Genomic DNA, 21,106 nt, shown 5'->3' with positions numbered 1-21,106 from the left:
GCAAGGTAGCAGCAGGATGAGTGGGTACTGAGGTGGTTGCTATTATTGCCAGATCCTTCTCACATTTAGCCTTCCCCTTAACCTGGGGAAGCTTGGGCACCGGTGCAGACATCTCCGTGTGTGACATCTCACCCGACTTGGCATGGCTCGGGGAGGAAATGTGCTTACTAGCAATCCACTGTGGGGACCTCCTTTTGTGCCTGTGAGAGGGCTTCCTGTTCTCATGTCGGGGCTTGTCCTTAACTGCCGGATCCAGTGCCTGGGAAGGGTCAGAGAAGTGCTCACCACCAGTGATGGTCGCTGAACTGGCGGTTCCGATACTCCCGGATCTGACTGCGCACACAGCGACATTACTTCCTCCATGAGGAACTTGCAGAGGTGGAGTGCTTGAGCTTCCTGGGTCTGAGGAGGGAACGACTTGCACATCAAGCAATGTGCCATGATATGAGCCTCACCAAGGCAAGACACGTCTGGTGCTCGTTGTTCACAGAGAAGGAGAAGGGGCAGGATATCCAGTTTTCGAAGCCCAGGACATAGGACATAGCCCTTGGATGGGGAGAACTAAGTAACTTACTAAACTTACCACTAACTATCTACACCAAGAAACAACTAAGAATTATAGACCATGGACAAAACCACTCTGCGCGAAGGAACAGGGGTTCCAACTCAGGCTCTGTGGCCTTTAGAGGGAACTGGAGAGGTGTCGACACACACAGTGTATTATACCCTCAGCTGTGAGAATAAGGGGGCACAATGAAACAGTGAGATAACAGCTCACTGTTAAGGGGGAGGGATAACTCAGTGGTTTGAGCATTGGCCTGCTAAACCCAGGGTTGTGAGTTCAATCCTTGAGGGGGCCATTTAGGGGACTGGGGTAAAAATCTGGGGCTTGGTCCTCCTTTGAGCAGGGGGTTGGACTAGATGACCTCCTGAGGTCCCATCCAACCCTGATAGTCTATGAACCACTAGGGAAAACCTTCTGGTTCCAGCACATGGTGCATAGGCACACCCATGTTTGGAATACTTTTAGGGACCATCACTCGATGACAGAGGCAATATGGAGGGGGGACATGTGGGGTCAAGTAGCCAGCCTGGGCAGGGAGCAGAAGGGGCGAGACCCGAGCCTCTTCTCACGCTGGCTGCTGGGACACTGTTCTGTGAAGCCACAACAGCTCCGCAGTTTCCTGTGAGAGAGCCTGGCTGCGGCGGCGGCAGGCTGACCCCCACCCAGGCTCCGCTTCTGGGGAGGGGGCCGAACAAGCCAGTATGGGCTGCCCTTTTCCGGTATGCTCGGCCCTTGTCCCTAGAAGCTGAGCCTGGGTGGGGGTCAGCCTGCTGCCACTACTTCGCAGAGCAGCGTCCCAGCCACTGACCCTCCCCAGCCAGGCTCTCTTGCAGGTCGCTGCTCTGCTGCACAGAACAGGCACATGGTTTTGTAAGATCTCTTTGTAGCTCTTCGCAGTCAGCTTTGGTAATCTTGAGTAATTTTGTATCATCTTCAAACTTTGCCACCTCACTGTTTATCCCTTTACCAGATCATTTGAGTATGTTGAACAGTACTGGTCCCAGTACAGATCCTTGGGGGACCTGCTGTTTACATCTTTACACTGTGAAAACTGACTGTTTATTCCTACCCTTTGTTTCCTATCTTTTCACCAGTATTGATCCATGAGAGAACCTTCCCTCTTATCCCATGACTGCTCTCTTTGCTTATGAGGCTTTGGTGAGGGACCTTGTCAAGGCTTTCTGAAAGTCCAAGTACACTGTATCAACCGGATCATTCTTGTCCACAAGTTTACTGACACCACCCCCCTTCAAAGAATTCTAATTGATAAGGCTTGATTTCTCTTTACAAAAGTGATGTTGACTCTTCCCCAACATATCATATTTATCTACATGTCTGATCTCATTCTGTTGTTTACCATAGTTTCAACCAATTTGCCTGGTATTGAAGTTAGGTGTTAGTGGCCTGGAATTGCCAAGATCACCTGTGGATCTTTTTTAAAAAGAATTGGTGTTACAGTCGCTATCTGCAGTTACCTGGTACAGAGGTCGATTACAAATGCCCTGAACCCTAGTGCCCCCTGTGAGGGTGAAACTGGGAGTAGAGCCCTAGCACTCCCCCCCCCCCCCCCAGCTCTAAAGCACTGAGCCCTGGTTCTCCCGAGGGGCAGAAGCCCTGACCCCCGCCCCAAGTTGAAGTCCATAACCTCTTGTTCAGTGTTATGGAACATGTCAGAGTTACGGACAACATCCATTCCTGAGGTGTCCGTAACTCTGAGATTCTACAGTAGTTTCAAAACCACAGAGGAAGCTGGCAGTGCAGGAGCCTGATGGGGTACAGCAGGAGGTGTGGAGAGCAGCAAGGAGATGTGGGGGAAAGGAGGGTCGATGGAAGGGGGGAGATGGTGGAGGGAAGAATGGGGATGAGGTGAGAGGGTCTGGCTGGGGGAGAGGAAGATGGGGGAGGATCTGTGTGTAGAGGAACAGCAGACATCGGGCGAGGGTCTCTAGAGGACAGGAGGAAGATCAGGCAGGTCCGTGGGGGTGGGAAGGAGAAAGTTGGGGGCAGGAAGGGCCTATGGAGGAGGGCCTGTGGCGGGGGTGGTAGGGAGACAATGGGGGTGGAGAGGGTCGGTGTTAGGGCGAGCACAAGGGAGGGGAGGGTCTGTGGCGGCAGGAGGGAGATAGGGAGGGGAGGTGTGTGTGGGAGGGAGAGAATGGGACATCTTTGTGGGGGAGAGGGAGGGACTGGGGGAGGGAAGGGTCTGGGGGCAGGAGCGAGATGGGGTAGAGAGTCTGCGTAGGGGAGATGGTAGGGGGCGTCTGTGTGAGAGGGGGAGAGACAGTGGGGGACAGGAGGGAGAGGGCAGGGCAGGAAGGGTCGGGGGAGAGGGAGGGATACGGTGACGGGAGGGGGAGGGGGAGGGATGGAAGAAGGGGGGTGGGGGGAGGGATACGTGACGGGAGGGGCTGTGGAGGGGGAGGGAGGTGGGGGGCGGGGGTGACTGGGAGCGGGAAGGGGCGGGGGGAGGGGAGTGTGCGGGGGGAGACACTGGGGACTCTTTGCAGGCGCGAGGGCGGGACCCGGTGGGGGGAGGGGACCGGCGAGGCTCCAGGCGGGTGAGGGGCCGGGGTGGGGGCGCTGCTCCCGCATTCAGGGGTGACATTTGCTCCTCGCCGGGGGACAGCCGCGGGGCATGCCGGGAGCCGTAGTTCCGGGCGGGGCGGAGCAGGGAGCCCGCGGGGCATGCCGGGAGCCGTAGTTCCGTGCGGGGCGGAGCAGGGAGTCCGCGGAGCATGCCGGGAGCCGTAGTTCCGTGCGGGGCGGAGCAGGGAGCCCGCGGGGCATGCCGGGAGCCGTAGTTCCGGGCGGGGCGGAGCAGGGAGCCCGCGGGGCATGCCGGGAGCCGTAGATCCGGGCGGGGCGGAGCAGGGAGCCCGCGGGGCATGCCGGGAGCCGTAGTTCCGTGCGGGGCGGAGCAGGGAGTCCGCGGGGCATGCCGGGAGCCATAGTTCCGGGCGGGGCGGAGCAGGGAGCCCGCGGGGCATGCCGGGAGCCGTAGTTCCGGGCGGGGCGGAGCAGGGAGCCCGCGGGGCATGCCGGGAGCCGTAGTTTCAGGTGATCGGACTCGGATTCCCAGGGTCCATCACGGGGGCGGAGCGGCTGCGGCCTGAGGAGCCGGCGGGGCCCGAGTGCTGCAGCGACCCGGGCTGGAGTCGGAACCGCCGCGGCCTGAGTCTGAGGGAACCAGGCCTACGGTGGCGGCCATGCGGCGCTCGCGTCTCCCCGGCCCTTGAGACCCGGAGCCGCCCGCCCCGCTCCGCTCCCACCTGTCCCTCAGCGGCCCGCCCCGCCCCCACCCCCACCCCGAGCGCCCCGGCCCGGCCCCCGCACCCCGAGCGCCCCGCCGGCCTCCGAGCGTCCCGGCCCTTCCCCGCCCCGCCCCCCCCTGCCCCGAGCGGCCCGGCCCTTCCCCCCCCTGCCCCGAGCCGCCCCGCCCCGGCCCTCCCTCCCGGAGCCGCCCCTCAGCGCCCGGCCCGCTCCCCGTGTCGGCTGGCCGGCGGCCGGGGCCGCGCGGGGCCGCCCCGGGAGGATGCTGCGCTGCATGCCGCCGCTGTGGCGCTGTAACCGGCACGTGGAGGCGCTGGACCGGCGGCACTGCTCGCTGCAGGCGGTGCCCGAGGAGATCTATCGCTACAGCCGCTCCCTGGAGGAGCTGCTGCTGGACGCCAACCAGCTGCGGGAGCTGCCCAAGGTCAGCGCCGAGGGGCTGGGGCTTCTGGGGGAGGCTGCCGCGCCCGCGGGTGAGTGGGGCGGGAGTCCCAGTCGGGCCGGGCCCGGCCCCGCACAGAGCGGAGGCTCTCTGGACGGGGTCCCCCAGGGTCAGGTCTCCCTGCTGGAGGAGTGGGGTTGGTACACCGGCCACAGGGGGGGATGGGTGAGTGAGTGAGTGGAGATTCTCAGGGCAGGTATCCGAGGAGAGGAGCATGGGGTGATGGAGAGGGGGCTCTGCGCGCTGTCGGGGGAAGGATACTGGAGGAGCACTTGAGTGGGCTGTGTGCATTCCCTGGGGGAAGGCCTCAGAAGTTAGGGGGAGAGGCGCAGATGATGGGGAGTAGTAAGGACAGGTGGGGGTGGTACACTGGTAAGAGTGAAATGTGTGTGCAGTTGTGGGAATGGATATCAGAAGAGTGCTTTGCTAGTGAGCAGAGCAGGTACTAGGGTAAGGTAGTAGGAATAGCAAGGTGGTACCGGTAATGGGGAGAAGGGATATAGTGGTGGCAGTGGGGTTGTGTACAGGTAACAGGAAGGCTGTCTAAGGAGGCTCTGGAAGCCATGGATAGAATATAAATAGAAGGATTTGGAGCATGGGGGCAGGGAATGAGGAGCTGGAGGTGTTGTAGTTAATTCATCTTTATTTCTGTGTAGAAACTTTACTGAAAAAACCCATTCAAATGTTGGGGTCAGTGGGAAAGGCTCTTGTTCTGGTTCAAACTTCTGCCTTCTCTTGGGGCTGAGACTGCTTTGAACAGGCTTGACCCCCCTCCCATTCAGTTTCCTCAATTTCATCTTTAGCGTTGGTGTGGCGGTGGAGGGAGCTTGGTAAAAGTCTGAAGAAATGTAGCTCACGTCCTCCCAGCACCTTTTCCATTTCACCTGCTCTTGTTACCTACCCCTTGGAGAATCCTGACATGTGTAAAGCCAGATTTCCTCTATGGTGGCTGGACTGGGCTCTAGCAGCTTGCATGGATAGATTTGATTTGTGTGTTAGGAGCATTTGTCCCTCCTGGTGGTGCTGTCCCATCCTGGGGACTCGCTACCAGAGTTCTCTCTGGGCATGTCTATACTACCTGCCGGATTGGTGGGCAGCAATTGATCCAGCGGGGGTAGATTTATCGTGTCTAGTCTAGACATGATAAATCAACCCCGAGCGCTCTCCTGCATGAGAGGTGGAGTCAATGGGGGAGCGGTAGCAGTCGACTCACCGTAGTGAAGACACCGTGGTGAGTAGATCTAAGTACGTCGACTTCACCTATGTTATTCACGTAGCTGAACTTGCGTAACTTAGATCAATTTCCTCCCCTCCCATCCCCCCCCCCCCCCCCGACCAGGCCTAAAATGGCACTTCTGCTTGTCTACACTTACAGCCACCAGCGGCATAGCTGCACTTGTTCTGGTGCTGCTGTAGTGCCGGGAGACCCGTTTGCATAGCAAATCTACCTCAGTGAGAGGTGGTAGCTATGTCGCCGTGAGAAGCCCTTCCATTGACACAGCGCTGTCTACGCAGAGAGTTAGGTTCGTATAACTACATTGCTCAGGGGTGTGGATTTTCTACCTGAGCGATGTAGTTATACTGACATAAGATCAAGCCTTAGTGTGAAATGTTAAGTTTTGTGTGGCCTGATAGCTTTAGTCCCTTGAATCTTTTTAGGTTTTTATAATTGCCCTGTGCCCATCGCCATAGTGCCTGAGTTCCAGGAAAGAAAGCACTCAGTTTCCCACTGACACGTGTACTTTTCAGCCTTCATAGAATGACTTCTGCAGGACTGTCAGTATACACAGCAGCATACAGCAAGGGGACAACAGCAGGACCCTGTGCTGAGGGGCTTAGTTTGCAAGCACAGCAGGTCAGATTCTTGCATTTGAGTTGTGAGGGGCTCTTGGATCATTTAATCCAGTCTCTGTGACCAGTTCATGGTGGATGAAATGCAATATTGAATGGCATGAGCATAGTCTAGCAAGAACGTTTTATTACAGGGCAGAGAGGGAGCTTGGCCAACAGAGATTCAGAGGCTCTTCCATGCGTAGGAAGAGTCATAAAATTAGGCATTGAGTCTAGAGTGGGTGGGTGAAAGAGTTGATGGGGAGAGGTCAGAAGAAACATGGGTGGAGCAGAGAGAGTGGGACTGTGTAGGAGGGTGGAATTGGGCAGGGATTGAAAGTAATAGAGAAGTTACTTGGCAGCTGCATCTTGGAGGGGTGGTGATGGGAGATGTGAGGCTGGAGCCTGCACTAGCAGGTGGGAGATGATGGAAGCCTAGGGAGACAGGTTAGTTACATGGAGAGAAGGAAGGAGCTGGGACAAGGAACCAAGCTTGACACCAGATGTGCAAGGATGGCTGCTGTGCTGAGTGACTGATGGGGAGGAGAGCTGGCAGTGGGAGACACAGGGCTGACATGGGGAGGGTCTGGCTTGGGAAATCATCCAGATTAAACATGGCAGCTGAGGTCTCACCATGGAAAGTGTGGCTGGAGAGGAGAAGGCTAACGTTGCCCGTATTCCATGCTGAAGATTGCAGAAGACAGGAATGTAGCTGTGGGGAATCTCATCGTGGGGTCCAGATCCTCTGAGCGCACTTCCTTCCTACCCAAACTCCTGGAGTGACTCTGACTCAAGGCAGAAGGTGTCTCCCTTGTGGGTTCCAGATTGGAGCTGATCCAAAGAACTCATTTCTGGCTCCTAGCAAGGAGGAGGGACGTTAGGATGATCCTTGTGTGTGCGCTGGCAAGCTATGTGGGCTTTGCATAGATTCCTTCCTGCTCTGGCTCCCTGCTATTTGCATCAGTAGCGGGGCCCTTTCCTGGAGGTGGGAGTTGTCTAGGCTGTAGAGTTCCCTTCTGCTTCACTGCAGTTGGCCTGTGGCAGGAGCTGCCTCCTTTGTCCACCGGCTGGGCTCCTGCAGCTCTGAGCCCAGCCATTTGAAACCCAAGGTCAGGCAGGGCCTCTGCTGGGCTAATTAAGACCAGCTTTTATTTTGCTGGCAACTGGGGCCTGGGTGGAGGCTTCTGGGTTTTTATTTACTTCTGTGGAGGAGTAAAGCTGCTCCTTCTAATCTCTCAACACTAACTCAGCCCCTCCCTGGCATGGAGGGAGACAGCCAACAAAGATTCATCAATGGCTTCAGCTCTTTCCCTCCAGCCCCTTGTACTGCTGTGTTGCACTCTGATGCCCTTTGGAAAGGAGGGCTGGCAATGAGCAAGTCTCCTTGGTCTGTGTGTGGAATTCTCTGCATCTCAGGCCTTGTCTAAACACACAAGTGGCAGTAATTTAACAAATTCAGCTTAGAAACTGCTTTTGCTTGTTTGGTGTTTGAATCTGTTAGGAATCAGTTTAGTTAAATTGGCACAACCTTTGCGTTTCGACATGCCTGTGTTTCTCTAAGGCCTGGTCTACACTTTGTGTGCGTGTCAATCTAAGTTACGCAGCTTCAGCTACGTGAATAATGTTGCTAAAGTCAACGTACTTAGACCTACTCACCACGGGGTGTTCACTGCAGTGAGTTGACTGCTGCCACTCCCCCGTCGACCCAGCCTGTGCCTCTCGTGGCGGTGGGGTACAGGAGTCGACGGGAGAGCGTTCGGGGATCGATTTATCGTCTCTAGACTAGATGCAATAAATCGACCCCCACTGGATTGATCGCTGCCCGCCGATCCGGTGGGTAGTGTAGACATACCCTAAGTTAGGTGTGTATGCTAGGGCACCTGCTGCTATAGTGGCCCTGGCTGAGACTGAGCAGCTGGTTTCCTCGCTCCGCTCTCATCCCTTCCCCTCTGCCACAGCTTCCCCTTTTGTCAAATCCTGGACAGTATTGACTCTGAAGAAGATTTCAGGGATAATAGTGGACAAGCAACTCAACATGAGCTCCCCCTGCGATGCTGTGGTAGAAGAAGTTAATATGATCCTTGGATATATAAACAGGGGAGTAGGAGTGGGGTGGTAATTTTAAATCTTTATACAGTATTGTTGAGACCAGTATTGTAATACTGTATCCAGTTCTGGTGTCCACATTTTAAAAAGGAAGTTGAAAAATTGGAGAAAAGACACAAAGGAGTTGAGGGCTGGCAAAAATACCTTACAGTCAGAGATTGAAAGAGCTCAATCTATTATAGTTTATAAAAAAAAAAAAAGAACTGGCTTGATTATAGTGTATAAGAACCTTGAGAGGAGGAAAATATCAGGTGCTCTTCTCTTCAGTGAAGGGAGCATAATAAGAACCAATGACTACAACTTAAAGCAAGAAAATTAAAATTTAAAGTCTGTGCCTAACAGTGCGGTTAATTAACCATTGGAACAAACTACCAAGGGAAGCTCAGCCTATTCAGCTCAATAAAGAGCAGGTTGAGGGGTGACTTGATTACAGTCTACCTACATGGAAAACCAATATTTAATAATGGCCTCTTCAGTCTAGCAGAGAAAGGTCTAACACAGTGGTAGGCAACCTATGGCACGGGTGCTGAAGGCGGCACGCGAGCTGATTTTCAGTGGCACTCACACTGCCCAGGTCCTGGCCACCGGTCCGGGGGGCTCTGCATTTTAATTTAATTTTAAATGAAGCTTCTTAAACATTTTAAAAACCTTATTTACTTGACATACAACAATAGTTTAGTTATATATTATAGACTTATAGAAAGAGACCTTCTAAAAACGTTAAAATGTATTACTGGCACGCAAAACCTTAAATTAGAGTGAATAAATGAAGACTCGGCACAGCACTTCTGAAAGGTTGCTGACCTCTGGTCTAACATGATCCAATGGCTGGAAGTTGAAGCTAGACAAATTCAGAGTGGAAATAAGGTATACATTTGTATCAGTGAGGGTAACTAACCCATGGAACAATTTACCAAGGGCCGTGGTGTATTTTCCATTACTTACCATTTTTTAATCTGGGTTTGATGTTTTTTCTAAAAGACATGCTCTGGGAATTATTTAGGGGAAGTTCTACGGCCTGTGTTACAGAGAGATCAGACTGGATGATCACAATGGTGCCTTCTGGCCTCAGAATCTATGAAAGAGGTGAATTCGCCATCTCTTGATATCTTCATATCTTCTAGTCTTCATGTCAAGACTAGATTATTATGATGATCCTTTTTGGCCTTAAAATATATGAAAATGAATCTATGAAATGTGGATTGATACCCCCATCTGTGGGGGTTCTGAGGCCAGAGTCAAGATCAGTGTGCTGGGCAGTGTATAGACACATGGGATACACTGAGGAGTACTCATTCTAGGACAAAGCACACATTACTGTAACAGTAGAGGCGAGCTGGGAGCAGCTATGCAGGCTGCTGTGTACTCGGTTACATTGAACTGAATGGCAGAAATCTTTCTGCCCAGGGTGGCCTTCATGCTGTGCTTGCCTGTTATATGGGCCCTGTACAAAGCAAGGAAGACTGTGAAGAACTTCAAAAAGATCTCACAAAACTAAGTGATTGGGCAACAAAATGGCAAATGAAATTTAATGTGGATAAATGTAAAGTAATGCACATTGGAAAAAAGCCCCCATCATATTGTATGTATAGTTGGGGTTATAATTTATCTACAACGAGTCAGGAAAAAGATCTTGGAGTCATCGTGGACAGTTCTCTGAAGATGTCCACGCAGTGTGCAGAGGCGGTCAAAAAAGCAAACAGGATGTTAGGAATCATTAAAAAGGGGATAGAGAATAAGACTGAGAATATATTATTGCCCTTATATAAATCCATGTTACGCCCACATCCTGAATACTGTGTACAGATGTGGTCTCCTCATCTCAAAAAAGATATACTGGCACTAGAAAAGGTTCAGAAAAGGGCAACTAAAATGATTAGGGGTTTGGAGAGGGTCTCATATGAGGAAAGATTAAAGAGGCTAGGACTCTTCAGCTTGGAAAAGAGGAGACTAAGGGGGGATATGATAGAGGTATATAAAATCATGAGTGATGTTGAGAAAGTGGATAAGGAAAAGTTATTTACTTATTCCCATAATACAAGAACTAGGGGTCACCAAATGAAATTAATAGGCAGCAAGTTTAAAACAAATAAAAGGAAGTTCTTCTTCACGCATCGCACAGTCAGCTTGTGGAACTCCTTACCTGAGGAGGTTGTGAAGGTTAGGACTATAACAGTGTTTAAAAGAGAACTGGATAAATTCATGGTGGTTAAGTCCATAAATGGCTATTAGCCAGGATGGGTAAGGAATGGTGTCCCTAGCCTCTGTTTGTCAGAGGATGGAGATGGATGGCAGGAGAGAGATCACTTGATCATTGCCTGTTAGGTTCACTCCCTCTGGGGCACCTGGCATTGGCCACTGTCAGTAGACAGATACTGGGCTAGATGGACCTTTGGTCTGACCCGGTACGCCGTTCTTATGTGGAGGCAGAGAGATGGGAAAGACTAGGTCCTGTTCAGTCCTTTCTCAGGGACCAGTTGGGGCTTCTATTGCACCTGCTGAATCTCTCCTCTCAGTAATTTCACTAGCTAACTTCCTGCACCCCTGAGATACAGGCAGCCCGGGGCCAGCTGCCTGCTACATCTTTATATATTCCAGGATCCCCTTGTCAGCTCCTAGTGATAGTTATTCTCACAGAATCTCCCTCCTTTACCTGCTAGCCAGACTGTGACTTACTCAGTATCTCAGAGGCTCTAGAAATGGTTGGGTCCCTTCCCCACTGATTGCTGGACCCACTTCTCTGTGCTATGTTCATATAACCCCTCCTTACTCCACTTGACTGCAGTAATTCATTCTGCTTTTTGCAGATGTATCTGGCTGTGTCTCCTTGAACCACGACATTGATAAATATAGGGAGCAGTGTAGTGAGAGGTAATGATAGCTGGACAGTCCTGTGCAGGGAGGAAGATGAACTAGGTGACCTATGGAGCTTGTCCAACTGTAGCTCCTGTGAAACTTTGTTACCTCTCCCTCTTCCATTTGGCTTCAGGGCATTTTAGCCATGTCTCTGAGCCAGTCCCTTGCAATCCACCTTCCCATTCCCTGCATTCTTCATTTTTCAGGGGAATTGTTTGTGCCTAATGGTGTCTGAGGAGCCCCCACTGCTTCCTCCCTCTGAGGGGGATTTTAACTCTTCTTCCCAGGACCCCTCACGAGATTTCTTCATTCCCCCAAATTTGCTTTGCTGCATTCTAAGGCCTTGTGTTACTGCACTCTCTGAATGCCGCACTCCTTGCTGTGCTAAGTTCAGGCTGCGTGGGGTCATTGATTCCCAACTACCCTGTCATTCTCACATTCTCAGCCCATTTCTTCCTTTTAGAGGTAAATCTGATTTGGTATTTGTAGTGTGGTGCCACACAAAGGCCCCCCGTGAGGAATGGGGCCTCGTGGTGCTGGGTGCTGCACAAACGCACAGGATGATGTGACCTCGTCTCTGAAGAAGTTGTAATCCAATTGGAAGTGATGCACCAAGTGTGTGTGAGCAGCTATTGCATAACTGGATGGTTCTCAATCACTGACAGTTGTTTTGGGATAGTTCAAGCAAATAAAATTGTGTAGTCATGACTGCTGCTCAGCTGGCCTGTTGTTAATGGCTGATTCCTTGTAGGAGTCCTGGCAGAAGTAGATCTGGAGAGGATTTGGAAGGAGGGAATAGTGCCTGATGGATCAGTGTGGGAAGAGCAGATAAGCAACAAGGAATGGAGATCTGGATATTTCTTGGACTTCTCCATAAATTTTTGCTTTGTCAGCTGTGGCCCACCCTCTGCTATGACTTGAAGCTAAGCAGGTTCGGGCCTGGGCAGTACTTGGATGGGAGATCTCTAATGAAATGTTGGTTCCTCAGCTGGCACTCTTCCCCCTGAGTCAGTGACAGACTGTGCCCCAATGTGGTGCTATAGGGGTGCTGTGCTCCATGGAGTGGTAGTAGGGGCTGTCTTTACTGTGTCAGTGCTGACTGTAATGCCCCAGCATGGCACTAGGGGGTACTGTGCTGCTGATGCTACTGTGTCTCACATGAGAATTAAATTTAGGCCCTGAGCAGTTGTGGTTAGTAAAGATCCCACTTGCATCTGAAGAAGTGGGTATTCACCCACGAAAGCTCATGCTGCAAAACGTCTGTTAGTCTATAAGGTGCCACAGGATTCTTTGCTGCTTCTACAGAACCAGACTAACACGGCTACCCCTCTGATACTTGACACAGTACTTTGTGTGAGTGGAGTGTTAGCCCTGGTGTCCTGGTCAAATTCTAGATTGGGGCTTTTCTTTTCACAGCCTAAATTCCCTTAAAGTTTAATCTGGACCTGGAAATCCACTTTGCTTCTGCTCTAAACTCTTGTATAATGTTGCAGTTAGCTGTGAAACAGCTGCTGCATTCCACCCCAGAGGGGGGCTACATTCCCAGTTCCCTGCTGAGGTGCCTGTGAAGAGTCAGCTGGTAAGCCTTGGGCTCTGAGACTGCTTGCTTTGTGTCTTAGCTGGAATGTTTTCCTGGCATTTAAGTATTTTCATGTATTTGAAACACATTCCTTAGGGCCTGATATGTGGGGTTAAATAGCAGGAAATCCGGCTAATCTGCATTACAGGGGTCTGTGTCACTGCTGCCAAAGAGCCGTCAGGCCACAGGTGTATGGGTACTCCTCTGCTCTCAGCCCATGAGCACATACCCCTCCCATTGGTTTTGGGGTTTTGTACTCTGGTGTGTGTGCGTGCCTGGAGCATAGTCTGCTTTTGTCTTGTTCCGTGTGCTGCAGCGCTGGTGAGTGTCTCCTACCTTTGCTCTCCTTACTGCAGCCCTAGGTTCTGGTGAGCGCTGCTGTGCATGTGGTTTTGTTGCTGCAGAGCATCAGCTGTTTCTGCTCAGGGCTCTGTCACTGAGCTACTGCCTTTGTTACTGGTTCAGTTGTCCTCTCGCTGGCCTACCATCTCCCCCACCCTGGATCTGCACCCCCGTGTGCCGGGATCTTGTCACATCTTGTTATCTAAGCAAGACTGGCTGGGTCTGCTCAATATTATGGTGGGGGGACCTCCAAGGGACACCAGGTACTACAGGGACTGGGGTGGGGAGTTGACTAGGGGGTGCTCTGCTATCTGACTCATAAGAATGGCCATACTGGGTCAGAACAAAGGTCCATCTAGCCCAGTATCCTGTCTTCTGACAGTGGCCAATGCCAGGTGCCCCAGAGGGAATGAACTCCAAGCTGACCTCATGTACCAGTCCTCTGCTGGGGATGCTGTGATGCTGGAGATGCCTTTCAAATAGGACTTAAAACTGACACTCTTATCTTTCATAGTTATTCATGGTCCTTCGGTGTTTCTCGCAGGAGTAGGTTTTGACAGAATCTCAGTTTGGGTAATTCCATCCTACTTCTCAATTCCCTCTGCCCTTTCACTCTTCTAAACTGTTTTGTAGTGTTACTATATAGCTCTTAAGCAGCTGCTGTATCCCAACAACAGAGGAGGTGGCATTTTGGCGCCAGGTGAGGGATCCCTGTGTGAACAGCTGCTGTTCAGAGGGAGTTGAATTTCACAGATTATAAAGCCAGAACGGACCACTGTGGTACTCTAATCTGACCTCCTGCATAACACAGACCATAGAACTTCATCAAAATCATTCTTGGTTGAACTAGAGCATATTTTGTAGGAAAACATTCAATCTTGATTTAAAAATGCTGAAGATGGAGAATCCATTACAACCTTTGGTAAATTGTCCCAATGGCTAATTACGCCTTATTTCCACTCTGAATTTGTCTACCTTTCACTTCTAGCCATTGCTTGACTGAAGGGTCCAATATCAAATATTTGTTCTCCATGTAGGTACTTATAGACTGTGATCAAAGTACTCTTTAACCGTCTCTTTGTTATGCTATAACAGATTGGATTCCGTGAGTCTCTCACTATAAAGCCTATTTTCTAATCCTTTAATCATTCTTATGGCTTTTCTCTGACCTCTCTCTACTTACTCAAGAACATCTTTCTTGAAATGTGAACACTAGGCTGGACACAGGATTCCAGCAGCGGTCTCACAGTGCCAAATACAGAGGTAATACAACCTCTCTACTCCTATTTGAGATTCCTGTGTTATGCACCCCAGAATTGCATTAGCATTTTCAGTGCCAGATGACCCTATGTGTCCCACCTGCCTTCTCGAGGGTTGAATTTAATGGCTGGAGAACCTTTGTAGTACTCTGACAGGCAGCCCTAGAGCAGGGCAAAGCACCTGCATCTCTCCCACTGTAGCAGGAGGGGCTGGGCTAAGACAAACCACAAGCAGTGGTGAAAGTGAAGGGGGACTGGCACTTTGTTTGGGAGTGCACTTTGTTTGGGATTCCTCTCTCAATGCCAGGAGGGGGGTGTTGGAGTTTGAAGTAGTGTGGTGCTTATGTTCTACTCTTCCTGATCATTAGTATGTGTCGGCAGAAGGATGTGTCACTGCCAGAAGCTGGACTGTTACTTTGCATCTGATGAAGTGGGTTTTAGCCCACGAAAGCTTATGGCCAAATAAATTTGTTAGTCTCTAAGGTGCCACAAGGACTCGTTGTTTTTGCTGATACGGACTAACACGGCTACCACTCTGAAATTTGTTGAGGTAGATCATGTAGCCTGCAGGGACTGGCTGGCTGAGTCCCCAAATGTGCTAGGGTCCTCCTTGACTCCATGGCCCGGGTATGCAAGGAGCTGGCTCTGAGCACAGTTGATTGAGGGGCGGGGGTGGATCTTTTAGGGATGATCTGATGTTGTCTGTGCTCTACAGTCTCAGCTCCCAGCCCTGCTGGGTGTCACCTATGCAGCCTGCCTTCCCCAAGCAAGAGAATTCCACCTACGCAGCCCAGAAAGAGACAGTTCTTACTGGCTGCTACCTCTGGTCGATCTGGCATCATGCTTGGCCCCATAGTCCCACAGGTTAGAAAGGCAGAAGTGCAGGTTTTGCAGTACTGTTGACTTAGCCACGGGGCACACCCAGCAGATTCTATGCCGTGTGTTTGAGGCAAACTTGCAACATACAAAGGTCCACATCTAAACGGGAATAGAGGAGTGGAAAATAATCCCTGTGAGCACCTGGAGGAGGAGCCACATTTGTGACATCTTACTGCCAAGCTCCTGGCTGTTGTCTGAGCCTCCCCATTTCAGTTCAGTGACAGACATACAGTTCTGCTATGTTACTCTTATGAGCTCTGTGCAGCCAGTCTGGTCTGGCCCAGTAATGGGGCGGGGTGCTGGGTGCTCTCTCTCTGAGCACTGTGTTGCCAGCCCGGTCCAGTAATTGGCTGGGGAGCTGGGCTCTATTCTGGCTCATGAATAGCAGTGTAGCAGAACTGTAAATTATGTTCTAGCTACAGGATGTAATCCTGCCCTTAGTTATGTATGTGTTGTCATGCTGAAGTCAATGGAGCTGCATCAGCAGAGCTTGTCCTGAAGATTCTCCTAAAGCGGCTGAGCTGTAAACAGGACAGAATCTGCCTTGTTGTTCTGATCCCAGGCAGGGGAGATGTTTGCAGAACTGGGATCTGGAAAAACAGTGCTTGTTGATTTGATTGCTGAGAAAGGAACTGAGCCAGAAAGCCCAGGTGTTGTTTACTACCGAGCAGAACCCAATATACCTGTGCAGCCTTCACTCTGGGCCTTGTTTGCATTGCAGCCTTTGGGTCACATTGCGGAGATGAAGTATTATTTAATACGAAAGGGGGAGAGAACTAATTGCTTCTCTGTGGCTGGTGGAGCCTGGGAATCCCCTCACTCTGAAGGGCAGAGCTCAGTAGGCTTTGACAGTAGCTCTTTGAATCCATCGGGCCTGGCACAGCTCTCCTGTAGTTGTAAAGAACTTGTTTACAATGCAGGTTGTACACAGGTCTCTAGCTGTCATACTGGTTATCTCCTACCCATTCCACCTCCATGTCTCAAAGAGGTTGCCCCATACAGAGAGCTCCATCTTCACCATGACTTCTGCAGCTGTTTTGGCTCAGGGAGACTTTGAAATGCTGTAAGGCAGCGGAGTGTCCCCCTTGCTGCTCTGCTCCAGTTGGGTGTCCCCTCTCATGGGGGCTCACGGACAAAGCATGCCATGGGTTTGACCCCAAACCCATTTAACTCAGGATGCAAAGGTCACCCCAAGCTGATGGCATTTGACACATGGCTCCCCCCCCCGGTCCCCGCTGTCTGCTAGGAGGGGTCCAGGCTGTGAGACCAGTTTCCTGGGAGCTGTCTGTGTTGCAGAACAATGCGTCTCATTCTCCCATGCAGAATTGGAAAGGGGACGGGGGATCCCTTCCCCCTCCCGGCCTAGGATGGCTCTCCTCACTCTGCAGGCAGGAGAGGGTGGGGAGGACTGTCAATTAGATGAAAGTGGAAGGATAGAAGCAGTGGGCTGCTGAACCCTTGAGTGTTAGGCAACAAAGGCCCCTCTGTGCTGGGGGGCTCTCTCCTTGGAAGAGGCTGCTGTAGCCGATGAGAGGGCTGGACTGGTTATTGAAGTGTGAAATGGGCAAATTCAGTCGCACATATGAGGATCAGACACCATATGGTAACCTCCCAAATCACAGATCTGTAACCTTGGATAGGGACCCACTCTGTTCCTGTGTTTCCGGAAGCGATCAGACAGGGGAGGTGGAAGGGCAGCTAGTGCTATAGCCTCCGACAGAACAGGCCTCCTTCAGCCTCTCCTGCAGTATTTTGGAGAACCGATTCAGAAAAGGAAGAATTGTGAAGCTGACCTGGGCATCTGGGAAGAGACTCCTATTCTCCCCACCCCCCTCCAGAGAGAGAGTTCTAGGCACCTGTAACCAACGGTCAAGGTCCTCCCCACCCTCCCTCTCCTTTGCCTCTCCTTGGCTATACGTGAATAAATGACATTCAGATCCAAGGGATGGGGGAGGGCACAGCAAGGGCTGGCGTAGAGTCCTGTTACTGCGTGATTTGAGGAAGGGCACTCGGCTCTGGCCATGCCATCCTGGCACTGTGGCTCCAGTTTCCTGTTGCCCCATTGGCTGTCAGGCTGACCCCCAGCAGTTTGTAACCATTTAGCTCTGTATCCTCGCTTCCCCCCACCCCATCACACCAATGAGTCCAGCTAGCACTGTATCCTTCCCCCTCCTCCTGCTGTCCCACCTCTACGGTGCCTCTTGCTGGGAACCAGCAAGTGCTGGCACAGTCACACACTGGTGGACTCATTTAGGGACTGTCCCTTTGTGGGGAAGGGCTGCCCGCTGTGCTGTGTGTGGCTGACCTGGTGCTTAATCCTGTCTGGAGAATGGCTGGCTTTTCAGGGCCTGCCCTGGGATTTTGTTGTTGCTGGGAAGCTGCCTCATTCATTGGCAGTTCAAAGAGCTAGTCTTATCCTTTTATCCACTGTCCCTTTCTCCTTGTTCATTTTCCACCGGAGCCGGTTGAATGAGTGACCAGTGGAGGGGGCTGAGCTGGGTTGGGGGCTCTCTGTGGGAAGTGGAGGGTACTGGGGGAAACTTTCAAAATTCCAAGCATCCCCTTTTGAGGCTGTGGTTTCCCAGTCTGGCCCCCATCAGATCCTGAGGGCATTGTCCCAACCCTAGAGACCAGTTGCTTGTAATCCTTCGGGCTTTACTGACATTAACACAGGCAGCCAGAGGGACAGGGTTGGGGAATTACAGAAAGCAAATAAGTCAGGAAGCCCGAGTAACAAAGGGCTGATGTGGGCACCTCCCCTCAGACTGACTGTGGGGTGAGGGGGGAAGCTCTGAAGTGGCCCTGTAGATGAAAGGGTGCCTGTGGGTAGAAGTTGAAATGGCCCTGGTGGTCTTTGTGACTCTGTTGTCCCTCTGATGCAGGTTGGCTTTGGCCTTTGTCAACCCTGGAGGTGCCTGAGCATCTTGCTGTAGAGACACTGCTAGGGGCTCCCAAGTGCCTTTGCAGTTTGAGTTTGGCTCACTGGGCACCTATGATAGCCTTACTCCCTGAGGAGGATATGTACAAACTCGTCAAGCCCCTTATGTGTGGCTGGAAGCTGCTGCCTGAGTCCTAGGTTGGCTGAAGGTGTCTGTGTGAGAGATAGCCGGAGGATAGCTGGCTCCCTGTCCCTCCCTAATAGGCTGTTACATGCCCAGAGCCCTCCCTCCCTCCTCTATTGGGTATGGGGTGTCTGTTACTCTAACATGGTATGTGACAACAATAGGCATTCAAGGGGCTGGTCATGGCTCCAACTCACAGGGAGCTGGGGATCTCTTTTGCTCCCCAGGCCCTTCAGTGAGACCCACCTGTGATAAAAGTCTGACACAGGAGAGAGCTGGGGGGAGATGGCCTCAGCCACACATGACTTGGGGTTAGCAAAGGCTAATGTCATACGGCAGGAGTCACTATCCATTCCTTCCAGGGGCTACTTTTACAGCTTCCTGATCCACGATTAAAGTGCAAACGGAGCAAGCTTTACTGAGGCCTGCCATACACCTAAACCATATGCTGGCATAGCTATGTCAATCAGAGGTGTGAAAAACCCACAACCCCTAGCCACGGAGCTATGCTGACCAAATCCCTGGTATACATGCCACAGTGCCAATGGACGAGCGCTTTGGTGGGCATAGCTAATCTTATTCAGGGAGGTGGTGTTCCTGTACTGGCAGAGTCTTTGTTAGCATTTGCTGGATCTGCGCTCGGGGCTACGCTGCTGTAGGCTGTGCAGTGTAGACATAGCCTTCGACTGTGAGCTCTGTGGGGCAGAAACTGTCTTGGTTTGTTCAGTAGTAAGCACTACTGGGGCCCCTACATGCTATTGCACTAAATAGTAGGGGTAGGATGGAGGTCAGGGTACTGGATATCTGTCAGTAATTACCATCTCTGCAGCTCAATGGCTCTCTCATCACAGATCCACTTTTTCTGTTCCTCTGCAGTGGTTTGTTCTGCTGCTGAGGTGGATCTGCCACCTGGAGCCTGTTTGCTGTCCCTGATGTTTCACTGTTATTCACTGGCTGGGGGTGTGTTCCTTCTGTGAGCAGCATTCTGGATGTCCTCAGAAAGCAGAGCTCTAGTGTCCTCTTTGGCTTTGTGAAGATGTCTTCTGTTCCTCTCATTGTACTGACCCTCAGGTGTCATGAGGTGTGACACTGGTGCTGCTGGTACAGCTGTTTCCTTGGCAGGTTGTCTGCCGCATTCTAGTTTGCAGTTAACTTTCTTCCGGACTCCTCCGGTGCCTTTCCCTCCGAGGGAGGGCACTGGTGCTCAATCAACTGGTCCTGTCCATGCTCTGGTACTGGCTCAACACCCTGGTCCCGGCCCCGGTGTTCCTGACCGACCTCCGGAGGGTGGTTCTGGAGTTCTTTTGGCCAGGACTGCACTGGGTCCCTGCAGGGGTGCTCCACCTGCCCCTGGAGGAGGGAGGGCAGGGCCTGAAGTGCCTGCGCACTCAGGTCCACGTCTTCCGCCTCCAGGCACTGCAGAGGCTCCTTTATGGTGCGGGTAGTCCGGCGTGGAGAGCCCTGGCGCACGCCTTCCTGCGCCGCTTCCGAGGGCTCCGATACGACCGGCAGCTCCTTTATCTCGACCCGAGGGGCCTTCCGCGAGACCTCTCCGGGCTGCCGGTCTTCTACCAGGACCTCCTCCGGACCTGGAAGCTGTTCTCCGCGACCAGGTCCGTGGCGGCCACCGAGGGGGCAGATCTCCTCGCGGAGCCCCTGCTACACAACCCCCAGCTCCGTGTGCAGGTGGTGGAGTCCCCCGCGGTGTGCCAGAGGTTGGTCCTGGCGGAAGCCACCAGGGTCGGAGACCTCCTTGACTACGACCGGGGAGACTGGCTGGATCCCCTGATGCTCGCTCGGCGGATGGGGCTCTCCAGACCTTATACTCCCCGGATCATACTACAGGAGGTGAAGGCCGCTTTGCCGCCCGCTGCTCGGGCCTACCTCGACCGGGTCCTGCGTGAGGGCACGCCCCGCCCCCCCCTACCCCGAGCCCTCCGGACCTCTTCATCGGGCCCCTGCCCCGTGGACCCGACCGGCCCCCCCGCCCCTTCTCCGCCAGCCGGCTGCACGATCTGCAGCAGGTCCGTTTCCAAACCATGCCAAGGAAGTATCTCTACGCGCTCGTGCTCCACACCCTTCACTTCCCCACCCTCGTGTCCCGCCCCGACACCAAGTGGCGGGACCTCTTGTCACCTCTGGAGGGTGAGGAGCCCCAGTGGGCCAGCCTGTACTCCACCCTGGTCCCGAGGCCCGTCAGGGACATCAGTTGGCGGTTCCTCCATGGGGCCGTGAGCACGGGCGTGTACTTGGCGCGGTTTACCCCTGTCCCAGACACCTGCCCCTTCTGCGGCGTGAGGGAGACCCTGGCGCACGTTTACGGAGAGTGTGCCAGGCTGCAGCCCCTATACTGGCTCCTCACTAATACCCTCTTGCGTTTCTGGCTGCACTTTTCCCCCCACCTGCTTCTCCATGCACTCCCTATCCGTGGCCCCACGAAGTCGCGGGACCTCCTGGTCAACCTCCTCCTCGCCCTGGCAAAAATGGCCATCTACGCAACCAGGGAGAGGCGGTTGGCCAATGGAGACTCCTGCGACTGTGGGGCTTGTTTCCGATCCTTAGTCCGTTCACGTCTCCGGGCGGAGTTCCTCTGGGCGGCGTCCGCTGGCTCCCTTGACGCCTTCGAGGAGCAGTGGGCGCTGTCCGGGGTTCTCTGCTCGATGTCCCCGTCAGGCTCCCTTCTTATGACCCTTTGACCGCACTCCTGTCCCTGTTCTTTTATTAGTTGTCCCCCGCAATTAGTGGGTTTCTGAGGCCCTGTGGAAGCTCCCCTTAGGCTGGGGGCGGGGGGGGGTTCCGTTAGCATGGGGCGGGCTTTGCCCGCCCCATTTCCCGGAAACCCAATAGGTACTTAAGTGGGGTGGAGGGTAATTGCTTGGCATTCTTGTCCTAGCATTTCTTCTGTTCTAGTTTTCT

The 21,106-nt window shown here is 52.8% G+C and overlaps 1 protein-coding gene across 19 annotated transcripts in view; it reads left to right on the top strand.

The window, feature by feature from the left end:
* The first annotated feature begins 3,998 nt into the window (after window positions 1-3,998).
* Window positions 3,999-21,106, top strand: part of SCRIB (scribble planar cell polarity protein) — a 222,903-nt gene continuing 205,795 nt past the window's right edge. For 10 of the 19 annotated variants that reach the window (XM_045003386.1, XM_045003397.1, XM_045003387.1 and 7 more), the window contains exon 1: window positions 4,002-4,259. In XM_045003386.1, coding sequence (XP_044859321.1) covers window positions 4,098-4,259 — 162 coding nt within the window. In that variant the 5' untranslated portion in view covers window positions 4,002-4,097. Of the gene's footprint in view, window positions 4,260-21,106 lie in introns of all 19 variants that reach the window. The other 9 variants (XM_045003390.1, XM_045003396.1, XM_045003385.1 and 6 more) reach the window with 4 other exon arrangements.

The sequence above is a fragment of the Mauremys mutica genome, chromosome 2, assembly GCF_020497125.1.
Source record: "Mauremys mutica isolate MM-2020 ecotype Southern chromosome 2, ASM2049712v1, whole genome shotgun sequence".
Lineage (NCBI taxonomy): Eukaryota > Metazoa > Chordata > Testudines > Geoemydidae > Mauremys > Mauremys mutica.
Note: the sequence above shows the minus strand (reverse complement) of the source record. Positions and strands in the feature narration are given on the sequence as shown.